Here is an 18,608-nt window from a genome sequence, read left to right as displayed (position 1 = left end):
TGTTCCTTCTTTTACTCTCATTCTGAGACTGCTTTACATCTGCTTTGGAAATGTACTTACATTTGTAAACCGTTGCAAGACATTTATCTTGGACTACATCATAACTTTTAGCTTGGCTTAACTTCTGAAAACTTATTTTTTGCTTGCTTTTTTACTTTGTGAATGTGTTGACACCCCCACTTTAAAAAGAATACCATTTAACTAACCTTATAATATTTCTTGTTAAATTCTGTTCACCTATGCAAATATAATGACTGTAATTCATGTATTTTTGAAAGATTAATTTATGTTTTCAGTATTTAGTGCTAGAAACAAGAAAGCTCTCAAAACTTGAATGTGAAATGTTCCTTAATTTTTATTTTAGAGCCCTAGACCTTTTGCATTTGTCATTAGTGATTTTCTTTCCCTCCTGTATGGTGTTTGAAGACAAGTGTTAAACAAAAAGCTGTGACATAACCTTTTCCTTTCTTCGATGAATATGCTTTTGTACTCAGGCTCAAAATGATAGACCCACATATCATCGCAAGACACTTATGCTTGCGAAAATATTAATCAGACTTGAGGAGCGACAAACAACCTTAAAAAACAGTGTCCAGAAATTTAATCCAATGGTTCGCTTACTTTTTCCGCCCCATTCTGTAAATATGTACATTATACTCTCTAAAAATATGAAAATATACTTGCTTGTTGTGATATTAGTTTCAGTAGATTCTTGTGATTCAGCTAAAGGTCAGACCAATTTCTTCAGAAATGTAAGAAATTCTGAAGCGTTCACATCCACTACTGTATACACACATACGACACACATACACACACTAAGAGCAAAATGCATTTCTTTCTTTTTTTTATTATTATTTTTGAAGAGAATAAAATCCCACAAAACAGAAAAATGTACACTTTTAAATTACACAAGCTCTTATAAAACAAAATAAAGACTCTTTTTGTATTTACATCAGCAGGGGTAAAGATCAGTTCCTCAGCAATATGTCTCTAGTAAAATAGGATTGGGGATTTTCCTCTGTTTTCAATGCAGCATCCTCAACGCTGAGGTTTTCCATTTTTGATGGGTCAACCTTAGAGTTGGCCGAAGGGAAATTAAACCCAAAGTTCTGATGTTGGGTATCAAGAGTGATTAGAATCTACAAAATGATGGATGTCGCCAGGACTGCGCTTAAAATGAAGCAGCCATTTTTGTATTCAGTATGTTTTCTATCACATTCACACAAACTACTTACAGACGACAACATTTTCAGTTTAAGAACTCTTACAGCAAAGACAAAATACACATAAATTGCATGAATATAAAAAGTCCAGATTTGGTTTCCAGCATCGGCCAAAGTATCAATAGTGTAACTCCCCGTTTCACTCTGTAAGGTGAGCAATGAGAACCCAAGCACCCTCCCTATAAAAACAAAACAAAAAAAGCAATACAGACATTTTGCATTGTTCCAAAAACAATAACATTCATCTATTTTCTATACCGCGGATTCACATTTGGGTCATCGGTGAACTGGAGCCTATACACCATGAACTAACTCATCGGCAGCCAATCGCAGGGCACCCATTGACAAAATAACCATTCAATCTCATAATCACACCCAGGGACAATTTAGAGTCTTCAATAAAGCTAACGTATTTTTCGGAATGGAGGAAGAAGCCAGATGATCTGGAGAACAGCTTTGAGCTCTGAGCTAAGATCCAAACGCATAACCTCTAAATTGGGAGGCAGACTTGCTGATCACTGGAGCATATTCTTTTCATAACATGGCTTGCTTTTTCTTGTTGTTGTTTTGATGGATGCCAATGGAAGAATGCAATAAAATGCGCCAATAACAATATGTAATCATGCCGAAAAGCAACTACGCACAAATATGAGTGAGTCTAAGACTGACTTATCTGTCACTGAACAGAACTTTTACTAGCAAACGCATCAAAAAGTGCAGATGATTGCACCACAACACCGTTATTCCATTGTAAAAGATGTATGCAGATTTTGTGCAGTCAGTAAGTAAGTATCTAAACAAAGACAAGAGACATCCAGATACACAGCAAAAGTGCATATAAAACAGTCAAGAAACATTTGTGAACACAGAGGTATGTATAAAAAATGTGCACGGCCACAAGTTGGGCACACCACGCAAGCTGCAACATAACACATCTTAAAAAAAAAATCAAAGTAATTTAAGGAACATGAGAAAAAAATGAAGGGTTTGTCTGTGTGTGTTGTGACAACCTGACTTAATCAGCAGGAGGCAGTGCTGGTGTATGAATAAGTCCATCACGTGACAAAAATGAAACATGGGATTGTTTGTCCTTTCCCCTGTAGCATTCACAAACCTTCTTGAACAGCAAGATGAGAGTAAGACAAGACTGCACCTGATTAAACAGTAACTTCATGTTGCCTGGTTCCTTTGTTGACTTTTGACATGAAATGAGTGAGATAAGAGCTTGCCTTTTGTGCATTGGGTGTATAATTTACAAGTGAATGCAGCTTCCTAAAATTCAGTGACAACCGAATCCTTTCTTTTCTTTCCAGTTGCATTGGAATCCTGACGTTTTCTTTTCAATCCGTCAGGAGCACCAGTTCCCCCTCACTTCTATCACCTCTGTCACTTTCCTCTCCTTCGCTGTACGGTGCCTGCTGTCGCTCTCTGTCCGTCTGTCTTACCCGGGGTAGAGGGGCGGGTATGGCCGGGCCCTCGACCCGATGTGACGTAGGCGGAGGCTGTGGCAGGTAATGCTCCAGTAGGGATGAGTGAAAGGACATGGACGCCACGGAGACAGAGCTGCCACCGCCGCCGGCCGGGTATAAGGCTTCATTGTGCGAGTAGTGGATGGATTGTGGTTCTGTTGGACTAAATAGACAAGGAAAATGTCACTTCTTTGAATAAATGCTGATGTCATTAGGTGGCATTTTGAAACAGCGAAATTGAATTCTGACTTATGGGTTATAAAGTTGAGTTGAGTTAACGACTTTGAATTGTAATGTGGCTCATTGTTCTTTTTACAGAGAAGGACATTTTATCTTGGCACCCCATCCACACAAACATTTGCATGTGTCAACAGTTTTACCTCCTGTCATGTCACAATCCTCCAACTGACATGGGTGGAGAGGGTGGATGTCATTACATAGGTCTACTATTGATAAAATGATCTAGTTGAGTTTATTTGAACATGTATCACACGCTTGAAGAGTATTGTGACATCATGGGACTGAACTGAAGATGGAATGGAGAAGTTTGTGTCAGTAATGGACCCCGAGAGGATTAAGGAAACCACCCTCCTTCTTCGATTGTCGTTTAAATCATCTTCACGACGCCCTCCAGCAGCAAAGGAGCTCTTTCTCTCACACGAACGTAGGCAGCTAGCAACCCTTCAGATCATCTTTTATATCGTTCAGCATTCACGTATATAACAATTCCCCAGTGTCTGACTAAGATACCCCCGGACACTGTGCTCACGTATATAACAATTCCCCAGTGTCTGACTAAGATACCCCCGGACACTGTGCAACATTGTTTTCATTTTCACGTGTGTAATTAATATTCAATGTGCAACATGCATACATATTCAATGAATATTGTATATTTGCTATATTTATACCTTTAATATTTATTACTACCCAACAGGTAACACCTTAAATCTCCATCTACTTTTAGGCTGGCTAAGAGTGATGTGAATTCTTCCTTAAATTGTAAATGCTGCTGTTGTGACAATATAAATTTTAGACACGGCCTAAAGAAAATTCCATCTATTTAAATCATAAAATGTAAACAAAACAATATATTTAATGTTCAAACTGATTCACTTAAAGGGACGCTTGATCCGACTGAACATTGGCACTTATATAATGGGTTTACATGTAAAAATGACTCAAATTCACCCCGCTGAAAGACTCTGTTGTGACTTACGGGATTTTTGGGGATGAGATTCACGATGAATTGGCACGGCCCCTTATGGGGCTCGGCTTGTTAGTTTTTCTGTCTCAGCTGTCTGTGTCACAGCAGCACACCAGTGCACGACCTGAGCAACGATATGCAGTGCCGATAATGGCCGAATGAATAGACAGATTTTGAAAAACTCAGAGCACCAAAGCCAGGAGGCTGATTTCATAGCTGATTGTGGCCACACTAAATGTGTGATTTCCGGATGAGTGATAAGAAATGGCCTTGGTGGGAAAAAAGTAAGACGAGCTAATGCTTAATAAAAAAATTAATACAACGGTAATATATAATGAAAAGCCTCTCGGAACGCATTGTGTTTGCGTTTCTTGGTGACGGGACATGACAAAAACTGCACTTAAGCTTCTCATTCCCTCATTCTCTTTAAGTCTTGCCTTTATGTTTTGAATTTGACGCCTTGCAACGTGTTCATAAAAGCTGGTCTATGTTCATGTTTAACATTGTGTTACATCACCTTTCCTTATGAGATTAGCTAACAGCTACCCTCACTTTTTCTATTTCGACTTCTAGCGTATTTTCTGGAATATAAGGCGCACTTGTATATAACCCACTGCAACTCTGTTTTTAAAAAAAAAACAAATAAAAAAAAAATAAATAAAAATTATAAACAAGCCGCAGTTTTCTATGTTGAAAAAAATTAGTTGTTTACTGCATGTACAGGACGATTTTGAACTGTGAATGCACATAAAGGTACATAAACAGATTGTTAAAAGAGTGCCTTTTAACACGATAACAACTTTGCTTATTAAAACCGGACAGACCCAAGGGAAAAAAAGTCGAGATTTTTTTAGCGTATTTTCTGAACTGGAGAGCGCCCCTCCCGGTGTAAGAAAAATCCACAGAAAAGCCGCACTGTTGTATTAGACGCATGGTTCAAAATCTAGGAAAAAAGTAGGGCTCATAGTCCGGAAAATACAGTAGTACTCTTTTTTTTTTTCTTCCTACTTTTATCATCCATGAGTGTGGATGAGCTGTGGCACCTTGCTGACAGACATCTGGTTTGTGGGAAAAGACTCGTAAATGTCGGTGAAGATATTATTTGATATTAGTAGTGTTCTGTTTTGATTTCTCAAGTTTATCACACACTATACGCGCTATAAAAGATCAGTCAGTACATCCAAGTTGACTTTTTTTTTTTGGCTCATCATGAGTGGTCTCCCACGTTAAAAAAAAAAAAAAAGAAAATTCTGTTTCCCGCTTTCGTTTGTCAAACGGATAAACTCCACAATCATCCATACAATCTGTAGCATAGATGATCATGTCAATGATCATGGTTTGGTTCTATATCACAATGCATCACGATGCGCTGCATCGATTTTCTATAGTACCCGTTTCTTTATTACTACAGTTTTGTTTTTAGTCAATAAATTAAAGTAGTGTGGGATTAGCTCCCCTTTTCCATTTAAAATCAATAAAAATGTTGACCATAACGTAAAACTGAAGTAAATAGAAAAGCTCAGCCTACTTGTAGTGCGAACACTGGACATTCTGTAATTAAAAAAAAACAACATACAGTGGTGCTACAAGATAGTAAATAAAGGTTATTAAATAAAATAAGTGAACTTGGCACTTCCTCAAAATGTGGAAAATCATTAATAAGAGTATTTTGGTCTGGAATATTTCTTTCTACACTGACCACAATTCTAATTGAGATAGTACAGTTACAATAAATTCCTGTCATTGAGGAAAGTTTTTCCTTCGAATGGCGATGTGAAAGCATCTTACATCGCTGCTCCAGTGTTGAGAACTGGCGTTGACCAGTATGGAATTTGGCAGTAAATCTTTGAATATATAGCCTATGTTATTGTCTTACCTATATCTAAACTAAGCTGTTAGCTGCACCAAGTGGCTGAGTATTTTTCTTGGCTAGTGTAATTCTGTGTAGGTAGAAACGGCTAAAGAATTTCCTTCAGTGTTGGAGACCACGACAAGTTTCATTTCCGTACGACAGGCTTTATACTACGTGGGACTTGACCGGTTGATGAGTCCATGTCTGTGAAATACAAAATGTCTCCGGATAACCTTCAAAATGTTGGGAACATCCCTAACTTTGAGCTTGTTGCCTCACATGCAACAAACGCAAGACACAAACAGAGCTATAAAACTCTGGATGATACTGAGAATGAACCTAACATGTAACCAAAGAAAATCCATGTAAACATGCATACTGCATGCAGAAAGGCCATAGCGGGGATTCAAACATCCAACTTCAGAACTCTTGAGGAGAATGGCGAACCACCTCAACAATGTGTCACCCTAGACTGGAGTCCTTCCTGGGGCCAGCAACTTGTTTTCATCATCGTCTGGAGAGAAATATCTCAAGAACTGAAAATGGGTGAACTTTCACATGAGTTGTAGAACAAAGCTAATATGCAACTGTAACTAGACACCACAAGGAAATAAAAGGAATACCGTCTTCAGAAACAGTCACAATAACAACTTGGTCCTGCTATCGTGAATAACTCCATTAAGTGTGTGTGGTAATTATACCTCCTGGTGTAGGTTGTCCTCTGTTCCTGTCTGCGGCTCTTCATCATGGCTTTGTATTCGCCCACCCTCAGCCTCCGTCCCTCCACAATACAAGTGCGTTTGGGCCGGGGTTTGTACTTGTAGTCCGGGTAGCGCTCCAGGTGTTGCCTGCTCAGTCTGGCCTGCTCTTCATAGTAAGGCTGCTTCTCTTGGTTGGACATGGACTTCCACCTGGAGCCTAAATGCAAACACACAACCATAAAGGAAAGGAGAGTCAGTTCAGTGAGTCAATCCTGCAGTTTTGTGGAGGTCCAATCAAGTTCACATTTAATTTTACCTCTGAAAATGGCTTCTGACTTCAGATATACACATTTATCAGTTGATATTGGCACCATCAGTAACAAAATAGATGAAAATATCTACAAATTGTTGCAGGCAACAATGTATCACGAATGACAACATTTTGATTTGGTCATCGAACTTAATATTGAAAAGGAGGCAAGCACAGTTGAAGTCAAGTTTATCTTCTCAGATCGTGACAAAAACATGCCATAAATGTTCAGAAGACAGTATTCAATTAACCTAAGACGCATGAGTAGCCCAGGACAACCAAAATAAAAATCAAAACACTCACACTCTGGACTGATTTCCAGCCAATGACAGAGCTGACAAATACAGTAGATGTACAAAACGGGTGGATTTTGCTGCTTAACTCAAATTCCACAAACCCAAATTCAACAAGAATGCCGTGTTTGGACTACTGGGGCTTTATTGTATTATTATTGTAAAGAATTTTTGGGGGTCGACTTCCCCTTTAAGAACAGTCTTTATTGAATCTAGCTAGCATAGACTGTGGCAGGAAGCTACCCAAGTACACAAACTTAAAGCAGTGAGATGATTACAGTACCTTCATGTGCTTTATGATGTTTATGATAATAATATACAATTTATATTGTATTCCACTGTGCACGTGTCTTGTGTGCATTGGAAGCCTTCCAAAATACATTTGTCGTGGAGTGTGTGGTTTAGTTTGTGGTTTGGAGTGAGTCCGTAGGTTTCTATTTTTCAATGCACATAAAAATATGATAACATTTAGAAATAGATATTAAACTGTTTAACTTTTCATGTTTAACATTGGGTTATGCAAGTGTGTGTGTGTGTGTGTGCGCGTGTGATATAAGAAGCAGGTGGCTGTTGATGCCCCCACATGTATTTGCAAGGCAGCATCTCAGAATAGAGGCGCAGAGTGCAACCCACCCCTACCCCGTGCTGGGCTCACCCAGGATCTTGCTGATGGAGGAGTTGTGCATATCAGGAAAGGCCTGCAAAATTCTCCTGCGCTCATCCTTGGCCCAAACCATGAAAGCATTCATGGGTCTCTTGATGTGGCCTGAAGACGGAGGGGTGCGTGCTTCTGAGTAACTGCCTGCAACCTGCAGGGTACCTATAGGGCAGAGAGGTCACTGTAATCCAGAAATTTAAAATAAAAAGCACAAAATACTTTGGTTCATGGAAGTGATCATAGAAATGCAGAAATCTAATTCCGTATATGCAGTGGTAATTCTGCTCCTATTGCAGAAAGACGCTGCAGCACCAGATCCAGCTAATGGCACTGTCTTTATTTCTTTATCTGTTTGTGTATTTATTTAGTAAACACCCGTGTTTAAATCCCAATTTTGAAACGCTACATTCCTGCACCTCAATTCATCCATTTTCTGTAACACTTAACCTATTCGGTCGAGGGGAGCTGGAACCTATCCCAGTCGACTTTGGACGAAAGGCATACAACACCCTGTATTGGCTCAGCGAGACAGACGGCAATTCATATGTCACTGAACAAAACATTGGCAAATGGAACACTGCAGCATCAGTGACTATTGGTGAACCATCCAGATACAAATATACTATATATGCGTTGAGCCACATTCTTGCACTAAATTCAATTATGAAACCAAGCCTAGAGTATTTTGTGACCATGGTGACGCAGGGAGGAAGCTGCTAGGAGAATAGAATTATGGGGTTCAAAATATTTGTTATTTGTCTGGAATTGTTTTGCCATTAGCACACGGTGTTGTCACTGACGATGTTGCCATTCTTGTTCTTCCACACTACAGTACGCCTTATAAGAGTGCTGGTTTGGTTCCACTTACTCTCAGAGTCACTGCTGAGATGTTCGTCAGCAGACAGCAACCTGTGTCCGTCGGCACCTGGCTCGGCGTGAACGCTCCTCTCGCCACAAGGAGGATATCGGCACTCCTGAAACATTAAAAGTCGCACGCTTGAATTCTAATCGCAATAAACAGGTGAGATGCTCTATAAGGGCATGCTCAAGGAGAGCTATTTTGGAACGCAGAATGTCCAGACGTGGCACAAACAACTTCAGCTGCTGTTCAAAACAAGAGCTGTAAATGTGAAGAAAGAAAATGACAACACAATAGAGGACAACGAAATGGCGTTTATTGTCTGAGGGAAGAGAGGTGAAGGAGACCAGAGCATCAGGAATGTAACAGTCCAAAGCGTCAAGCTGCTAAGACATGACATCTTTAATTGATGAACTATTAATAATATTTTATTCCTATAGCAGGACAAAACATTGAAAAAACAAGTGATTGCAGACATTTAGAGGCAAGGTGCAGCCGGATCATTGAGAGGAAGAAGAGAAGACTACAATGTTACAGTACACAAAGAAGGAGGCAGGTGGTTATGTCAATGCCACACTGACGCCTTTTGTGGTATTGTGTGGCTGCAACAGCTGTGGCTTTAGTGCCAGACTCAGACCAACACGCCAGCTACCTAAAAAGAATGACCACCAAAGACTAGAATAGAATTTTTACACAAAACACACATGACATGTGGGCTTCAAATTGTGTAAAAAGTGGATGAAAACTGGAGCCTATCCCAGCTGACTTTGGGCAAGAGGCGAGGTATATCTTGAAGTTGGCAACACCAAATCACAGGGATGACAAACAAACACTCACACTTGCATTCACAGCTATGGGCAATTTGAAGCCATAAAACACAGAGAAAACGGCAGGCTGTATAAGATGGAAAGGGCGAGAAGACACAAAGCAAAAGAGAGTAGTTATGTATTTGGAAATTTGCTGACCAATTTTCTGCTGGTTTCTCTGTTTGTTTCTTTCTCTGTCTCTCTCTCTTGGCCTCCTGCGTTTTGACTCCTCAGTAGCTGCTGGGCATCATGAATGGCCTGGGTGACCACGTCACTGTCCCTGAGTAAAGCTTTGGCAACAAACAAACAGAGTGAGAGAGAGGGAGCAAAAGAGAGAGCGCGTGAGAGAGAGAGAGAGAGAGAGAGAGAGAGAGAGAGAGAGAGAGAAAATGATAGTTAGCAAAAAAAAAAAGTTTAATGGGGAAACCAAGTAAAATATTTTCTTACAATTATATGATCTATGCGGCCGCATGAGTCCAAACAACACCTGTTTTCTGAGTTTGGTCATGTGATGTTCACACGCTGCGCCATGATTGGCTGTTACCTGAGCCTTGAGCAACAGTGATGTCATTTTTAGTCGACAGCAAGTTAACTCAAACACAATATTAATCAGAATGCCGTATTCAGACAAGTGGGCGCGCTTAGAACATATTGTAAAGAAAATGTTTGACTTCACTCCCCCTTGAAATATAATTATGCTGTTATATTTATTCTGTGATTATCAGTTCATTGAAAATAACATTTCAAAATTTCTTACTGCACCCAAAACAAATCTTTTCTCTGAAGTACTAAGAAGTGCAAGGCTAAATTCTTGCCTCTCATTAACTTTGTTGCTTTGTGTCAAACTGCTGTTAAAATGTTTCAGTAGTTTGAGCGAAAACAATTTGATCAATAGAACCAAGCAATGACATACAGAAAGGTTACACGATGTCTTCTACTCCTCTGGAGTCAGATATAAAAATATGAACCCAAAGTTAAACCTACATTTCACTTCACCCTTCAATTTTATGTACTACTCGGGGTGTGTGTGTGTGTGTTCGGACAGGCAGAGGGTGTGAATTTCCAAACGCAACCTACATTTTAAACAAACAACAAGTCATGCTTGAACTGTTTCCATCTGGATTGCCTGAGGCACTGGTGTACCATGTCTCCAGTTGGACCGCATGGAGCACGCACGGAGACTCAATTTTTTGGTACATTTCAACAACGCTATGTGTTTCCGAACTAGTACGCGTTCAGGGGCACATTTCCGAACAAGTTCAAAGTCATTCTTCACTTCTTGCCCGCACATTTGAACAGTAACTACAAATTAAGCTATTTCAATGATGAAATTATTGAAAATTATTTGACTGAAAAGAAAATCAATGTACGGACCATGGAGCTAAAATGGGACATAATTTCATGTAATCATTCTGAAATTATTTTTCCTTTTTTGTATTCTTAACTCTTCAAATGCAAAGAACAGACAGGAATGGGTGGCGTTGCCTCACTTGCCTACCCTGACCGCACATCCATGGAACCAAACGTTTTTTTCATTATTCATAAAACAAATCAAAGTGTAGTTTCGCAACCTTTTCATGAATCAAAATGTTAGTGTTATTGTATCCAGTAAACGTACTAAGTAAAGATAAGACTGTTTTGAGAAGCTGTTCATGTTTGATGAATAAAAATAGTGATGAAAAGCAACAAAAATGACATAATTGATAAAAACGTCGAATGATACCTTAAGTTAAAATTATTTCCGAGACAAAGGAAGCTTGACTAATTATTTGATGATGTCACAGCCGAGTGGCTGTAACTCATAACTCACTGAGGGCGGACCGTGGCGGGCTGTTCGATGCCTCCTTCGGCATATCTCTGTGCCTGTAGGTACTCTGCACACCAAGCGATCCCACCTCCATGCATTTCGGACTGGGGACTTTGCCAGGCTTGGACGTCAAGTTCAAGGGCTGACCAGCTTCCTAAAGACAATGTGAAAGCAGATAAGTACATTGAGCCAATGTGCACGAGGGGTGTCAGAAATGATCCAAGACTGGGATCACAAACGATATATTTCAAAACCACTTCGACATGGGCCAGACAATCAACCAGCATGTCTACCAAGAGATCTGCTTCGCTCAGTGTGCAAGAACGCTGCTTCACAATGGCAACGCTAACAACATCCTGATCATGCCACAATTCCTGGCCAAGAAGAACATGAGCATGCTGGAGTTATCGATGTGATTATTTTCCGCTTCCTAGAATGAAGAGGATCATCAAACAGACCCATTTTGAAGACGTAGATGAAATCAAAAAAGGAAGGGATGGCGGAGAATCTTGAAGAATCCATGAAGGCGTGTCAGAGAAGGCTGGAAAAGTGTGTGAGACTCCAAGGGGATTACTTGTAAGAGGAAAAACTTGGAACTTTTCAGACACACTTTATATGCCATCTATACATGCTACATGTCAATCAGGCACGTCTTAGTGTATCTGTCACACCCATTGTAGTATCTTTCTTTTCTCTTGCTATACTTCTCTTTTGTTTAACTAGCTCTGGTAATAGGCATCAAGCTTGAAAACCTGCCATCTCTACACCCGCACATATACAAAAGAACAAAAGACACAAGCCTTTGAAAACAAGGTGTGTTCTATTTGAGAATTTCTATACCAGTAGTATCCTGAATGGGAGGATCAGTTGTTCTGGAGGTATGAAAGAATAAAAACTCTGACATACACAAACACTATCATTCATAATTTCCGCATTAAGAGTTGTACATTGAATATACAATTTCTGAGTGTATAAAGTTTAAGTTTTAAATAATGACATTAAATAATGAAATCATAATTGAAAGGACAAGAAATCGGTCAGAATATCTCTAAATTGGACATGATACCTGTCGGATGGAACCACCGCTCCTCTTGACAGGTGTGGACAGCAGATGCATGGGATATTCCACAGCTGGAAGAGATTTTTTTTAAACGAAAAAAAGAAATGGGATGAATCAAACAGATTACATTTTTTTCATTCATGTTTTGATGTTTTTTATATGATACACACCAGCGCAATCCACACATCAATCATCAATAGCCTTTGTATTTTTGGGGCACTGAATCTTATCCCAGATAATATGGGGTTAGAAAATAAAAGTGGGGATGTCATGTAAATAGCAAACGCAAATTTGCTCAGCAACGAGTGTGATAGGTTGTCACTCTCCCTATGTGCCTGGCATACACTGGTAACCAATACAGGGTGGTTGTAGTTGGCCGATTTTCCTAGGTCAGCTGTGACAAGCTCCAGCTCCCAGTAACTTTAAACAGTGGGCGTGTTCGTAAATATGCTCCGAGTGCACAATGATTCACTCCTTTCTGAACACACCCACTCTCAGTGTAGTAGTGCGCGGAATAAGAATAATCAGAATAAGCACTATAGGAAATAGTTGGCTGGATGGTTATCCATCCATTTTCTGCACCGCTTCTCCTCACAAGGGTCGCGGGGGGTGCTGGAACCTATCCCAGCGGGCAGGGTTTAACCTAGCTCCTATATGCTTTTTGTGACACACAAGTCTCTATCAATGTCATGAAATAAAGGCCTCTATATTAGTGACTGGCGTAAGTCCTGCATGATGCACATAATAACTGCACAGCATCGGAGAGGGGGAGGTCTGCACCACTGTGGATGTGATCAATCGGAGCGGCTCTTGTCATTCCCTTTAAATATGGGGTGACCAATACATCTGTGCTGTGAAAGTGGGGGCTAGGAAACTATATCAGCCTTTCATCAAACTATTATGGAAATATAAGAGATAGCTGTTTTGTTAAATTACTGTTTCACTTCCTTCATTGTTAAATATCGTCGCTGTCCTGCTAAAGACACTAAGGTCCATTTATTTTTTATTTTTACATTAACAGGGTTTTCATGTCACACATATCCGAATAAGGTGAAAATTTAAAAGAATGACAAAATTGGACATACGTGTTTTTCACAAGACAGTGACGATACATTTCCTTCTTCATTTACATAGATATTGTAAGGTATTGTAAGATATCATTTGTATTGCATAATCGCAGAATCTGGATAATCTTATTGTCGGCAAAAAAATCTCAAAGTATTTTGTCGATTACTCTGCGAATCAGGAACTTCTTCTTTGCCAATAGTGATACAGTCAAGCTATGATTATATCGTAAGTTGGATAAAATAAATACAAAATTTTGTCCGTACATTTTCCATGCTGCTTGAACTTGTGATCGTGGGACTAAAATTTTAATTCTTATTCTTTTTTTCCTTTTTTTTAAAGAACCAATGTCAAATATTGACATGAAAATAGATGATACTCCAAGACAGACGACTAAACCTTCACCTACACATTTCAAGAGTCTCGTTTAAAATTCTTAAAAGTGTAGATTTTTTTAAATTCCATCTTTTTTTTTTTTTTTTTTTTTTGCAAATGGGGGCATTTCATATAACTATTCAAGAAGACAAGACAGATACATTTGTATTTGGACAAGATTTACAAACCAAGTGCTCCAAACAGCTTTTTCACAGTGTTTTTTCAATGTGTTCTAGCCAATTCACACACATTTTCAAATAAAGGTCAGCGCAAGGCTATTCTAGAATTCGTTCAACTGTTTTATGTCCTATAGGTCTGAAAAGACTGCAACAAAAACGCCAGGCTCAGTACAAGCGCAATGTCTATTTCACACATCAAATGTGTGAAAGAGATAATCAATCAAGTATCTTTTAATATGTAGAGCTCTAAAGATGCCATTTCCATCAAACAGACCGTGAGGTGAAGTGCACAAATATGCCTTCAAGCATAACCCGTACTTTCAATCTTATCTGCTGTAAAAATACTTGACTGGATTGACAGCTATAACCATTCAACAAGGTTTCTCATCCTTTGTCGAGTACATTGAGTGCTTATTCTTCCCTCATAAAAGTTGCAAGAAAGGCTGACAAAGAATTTGAGACGGTGTTTTACTCAAGGTTATTTTAGTTAACGAAAACTAACGAAATAGCTAAAACTAAAATTGAAAAGAAAATTTTTGTTGACAAAAACAGAAAATGAAAATGCTTTTAAAAAAAATGAAACTAAAACTAACTAACTAACTAACTAACTAAAACTATTTTTTATAAAACTCCCTGAAAGTAGTGAAAATGTCTTTTGTTTTCGTCTTTTAAATTAATTCATTTATTTTACGAGCTTTGGGGGGGGATTTTAAATGTATTTGTTGGATTTTCCTGCATATCCGTTAGCAGGAAAGATGGTTCATATATTTGAAAAAAAAAAAAACAAGATTGATTATCCATCCATCCATTTTATACAATGCCAATCCTCATTTGGGTCACAGGTGTGGTGGATGCATGCTATAGCTGACTTTGGATGAGAGATCGACAATGTAGTTCTATCGATTAATTCATACATCGTCATCATTTATTCCACAATATTTCATCAAAAATGCGATGAAAGATCAGAACAGCACCTTTCACTTTGAGGGTGAACTCACCTGGCTTGCAAGGGATTGGCTGCAATGGCAAGCCTATCTGAGGGTCGGAGGCGACCGAAAGATTCTGGGCGTTGGGGTGGAAAGCGGGGATCATCACGTAGGGCATGTTTACCTGCTGGGGAAAAGGTAGGACGAATCCAACTTAGATTTGCAACGTGAAAGGATTTCCCAAAAATGACAATTGATCAAAAAGCACCTCAAGCTGAGTACAATGCGCCAGCAATTTTGAAAATGGAAAGAAGAGTTCAGGAAAAAATTAGCTCGTTGTGTGGGGGGAAAAAAATTGCCTTTCTGGGGAATGCTTTTGCATGATAACTAATGAAAAAAAAACACCACAAAATTAAAGTAAAACTGTATCATTTTTTTATTTCTCAATATGATCTCAAAACAATACATCATATAAAAAAAATCACACATTTATGTAATAGTGCATGCTCATTTTTTGATTTTGAACTTACTTCTTGTGCAGATGGTCATTTAAAAGGCCTAATTAGCATAGATTGGGCCTGAAAATTATTGATTTAACCTGTTTTAAAGCATTTTTTTTTCAAGAGGAAAACAAGATATTCAAAATTAGACATAAAGGAAAAATTCTGAATGAAATATTGAGTGATTGTGTGGTGTCACAAGACCCTTCCTCAGGATGAATTCAGATAGAATTTAGTATACACCAACATTTATGAAGTTTGGTTCTACACAGTTAATTGTACTTGAGAGGGAGTGACAGACCATTAGTTAGTTAGGTAGGTTAAGTAGGTAGGTAGGTAGGTAGACAATTCATTCAACCCATGGGGGACAGGAAGATACAAATATCGATATATTTTATTTCTATAAATCTCTTCTACAACATTCTTTGAAAACTACAATGTCTCATCACTGTTGAGGTATTTTTAGAACGGGCCGGCTCATGTGCCCACAGTCAGCCGGTTGATGGACCATTTGTGTAGTTGTTAGTTCACAACCACTCACGTGGCCAGAACTAGAACACTAGCGAATTATGAGCAGTTTACTAACATTTTGAAGCAAAGTTATGGGCTGATATTTATGTCACTAGAAACTGAATCTGAATATTATCGATTTGAATGTGAATTGCTTAACTTGAATATTTGAATTGAAAACTGACTTATTGAATTACAAAAATTGTATATTTATTGTTTAATTTGAATCTGAATTATTCCATCTGAATTGTTTTTTTTTGTTAGGAATAAACTTGAAAATGAATTTAAGACTGTAAAATTAATTTTTAATTCCTCCAAAAAAAACCTGGATCTCACTAAAAATCCAATACTGCAAAATGCAATCATTCAGTGCTTTTTTTTGAGAAATTAAAAACCTATTTTAAAGTCTTAATTTGCAAATTTATTGGGATACATTTCTAACAAAAAATAATTCAGATGGAAAAATTCAGATTCAAATTAAACAATAAATTTCCAATTTATGAAATTCAATAATTCAGTTTTCAATTCAACTATTCAGTTTTCAATTCAAATATTCAAGTTAAACAATTCATATTCAAATCGATAATATTCAGATTCAGTTTCTAGTGGCACAAATATAGCTCATACAAACTACTTTAGCACAACTTATCCTTCACTTCATGGCAACTTAAAGTAGCGGGTTTTTCATTTTTATAATGGTTTGCCATTTGTGTGATAAGCGAGGAGGAGCTCAGTCTTTCCAACACCTCAATGTCATATACTATATTTAAAAAAGGCTTTTAAAATGTTAGTGGCAGAGAATAGCAAACACTTACTGAGGTACAGGAATAAATCAATCCAATCATTTAAGAAAAGCAATGATTTTAGAACCCCTTGTTTGATTAGTTTACAAATGTCAGATAAAAAATATAAGAAAATAAGCAAATAACAAACCAGCTCATACAGGCTACAATTGAGAAGCGAATTCCTTAAAATTACCGGAGGTTTCAAAACGCATCGATTGCCCTAAAAAAAAAAAAAAAAAAAAAAATCGACTGAAAGTGCAAGTTGAACATTATTTACGAGAGGAGCAGTGTGCTAAGTGGAATAGGTCATGCATATGTGTGTGTGTGCATGTGTGTGTGCGTGTGTGCGCGTGTGCATTGCAGCTGACCTGAATCTGCTGCTGAAGAAGGTTGATCTTGTGCTGCTGCTGGATCAGCTGCTGTTGTTGTTTAGCAATCTAAGACACAATACATGTGATTGTTACTCGCACATAAATACACATATCGCATTGTATGTGTCACACGGTGAATACTGTGCACAGTGTGAGCAGGATCAGGATCTTAATCAGGTGCTCAAACTGTGGCAATGCATTTGCACTGCAAAATACACATACATCCAAAAGTATTGGGACAGCAAGGCCGATTTATTTACTTATTTATTTTTTGTACACCGAAATGTGCCTTCATTCACTAGTACCTGCTCTTGCTGTTGCCGAGCCAGCTCCATTTGCTGCTGCTGTTTTTCCAAAAGCAAGGCAGCCATGTTCCTCTGCTCACAGTGGGCACCCAGGAGCTGCTCCCTTAGTCCACTCAGTTGGTTGATCATCATCAACAATTGGAGCTCCTTCTCTGCCAGAGACTCTGGGTTTCCTAGTGGTTGATTAAAAAAAAAGAAATCATGTAAATTGCGTATTGTAATGACTTTCCTAGTAAAATTATCCATATCATACTGTATTAATTTTTCTGTCAATCTTATTTTGTTTGTAGTCACATGCAAGCTTGTAGCTTAATGGGTGAGAAGCAGGGTACATCCAGCCAGGAGTTCTCGTGAGCAAATCACGGGACTGACACACAGAGACAGACAACCATTTGTAATCAAACTGATCAATTAGATCCTTCCATGACTGTCATGCTATGGATGCGTATCATTAAGATTTTAACAATACTACTACTTTTAATGATACAGCTTATTGATCCGGTATTATTATCTGTACACTTTTTGTTTGAAAAAAACCAAAATTAAATAACACTTATTTTTCCTCATTGTGTTTGTCAGGTCACAGCAATTAATTTCTTAAATAATGCTATAGCTTCTGTCTTTCCTCAATCAATGGCACCCATGCATAAAAAGCTGCAAGTTAACTTTACAAAATTCCAACAATTTTAACACGTATACCAAGATTTTTTATCTTAAATAACATCATCAATATTAGTAATCTATAAGTAGACTGTAAACGTCAAATAAACCCAGTTGCATTCATTAGCTACATGACCCTGCTGGCTGGTTAGCCACTTCTGTTTTGTTTTATTTTTGTTTTTTTTAACCACATGAGCACACCGGGAAGTTTGTCTTTGCCTTCATCCTTATCCAATGCCCATCCATACTTGAAATTGTCCATCTTTGTGATGCTACATTTTTAACATACCACAGTAATGTTAGATAAGCATTGCCTGGAGACGTCGGCCAAATCAACTTTTTAGAACACCTGTGAGGCAGTTTGATCGGTAAAGTTAAACGTCCCACAGCTGTTGCACCGCATATCATCATCTCAACTTCTGTCTAATCAGACTGCTTAGTGGGAACTAAGTTTGGCACAAAGTGAATCAAAGACCCTTTTGAAGAGTTTGGACCGACCTTCTTTGGACTGTCCTTTCGGTGGATCCTGCAGTTTTGTCTCCTTGTGTATTGCTTGGCTTTGGATGTGTGGCAACTCCGTACCTGGAGAATCCTCCTGATGAGAAAAACACACACACACACACACACCCCCCCACACACACACACACACCCCACACACACACACATGTTCAACCAAACATTTAATAC

At 38.4% G+C, this 18,608-nt stretch overlaps 1 protein-coding gene across 2 annotated transcripts in view; it reads right to left on the bottom strand.

Moving 5' to 3' along the window:
* Positions 1-861: 861 nt before the first annotated feature.
* sox13 (SRY-box transcription factor 13) overlaps positions 862-18,608 on the bottom strand; it is a 50,208-nt gene continuing 32,461 nt past the window's right edge. Inside the window, exons 3-13 of one of the 2 annotated variants that reach the window (XM_088309891.1) lie at positions 18,420-18,516; positions 17,262-17,434; positions 16,954-17,022; positions 14,863-14,977; positions 12,252-12,316; positions 11,189-11,339; positions 9,538-9,668; positions 8,582-8,687; positions 7,711-7,875; positions 6,453-6,669; positions 862-2,855 (exon numbers count right to left, since the gene is read on the bottom strand). In XM_088309891.1, coding sequence (XP_088166017.1) covers positions 2,564-2,855; positions 6,453-6,669; positions 7,711-7,875; positions 8,582-8,687; positions 9,538-9,668; positions 11,189-11,339; positions 12,252-12,316; positions 14,863-14,977; positions 16,954-17,022; positions 17,262-17,434; positions 18,420-18,516 — 1,581 coding nt within the window. In that variant the 3' untranslated portion in view covers positions 862-2,563. The remainder of the gene's footprint in view (positions 2,856-6,452; positions 6,670-7,710; positions 7,876-8,581; positions 8,688-9,537; positions 9,669-11,188; positions 11,340-12,251; positions 12,317-14,862; positions 14,978-16,953; positions 17,023-17,261; positions 17,435-18,419; positions 18,517-18,608) is intronic. The other variant, XM_088309892.1, reaches the window with a different exon arrangement.

Source organism: Idiotropiscis lumnitzeri, chromosome 11 (assembly GCF_059441095.1).
Source record: "Idiotropiscis lumnitzeri isolate Australia: NSW breed Sydney's pygmy pipehorse chromosome 11, RoL_Ilum_1.0, whole genome shotgun sequence".
In the NCBI taxonomy this organism is placed as follows: Eukaryota; Metazoa; Chordata; class Actinopteri; order Syngnathiformes; family Syngnathidae; genus Idiotropiscis; species Idiotropiscis lumnitzeri.
The sequence above is the reverse complement of the archived record's forward strand: the minus strand, read 5'-3'. Positions and strand labels throughout refer to the sequence as shown.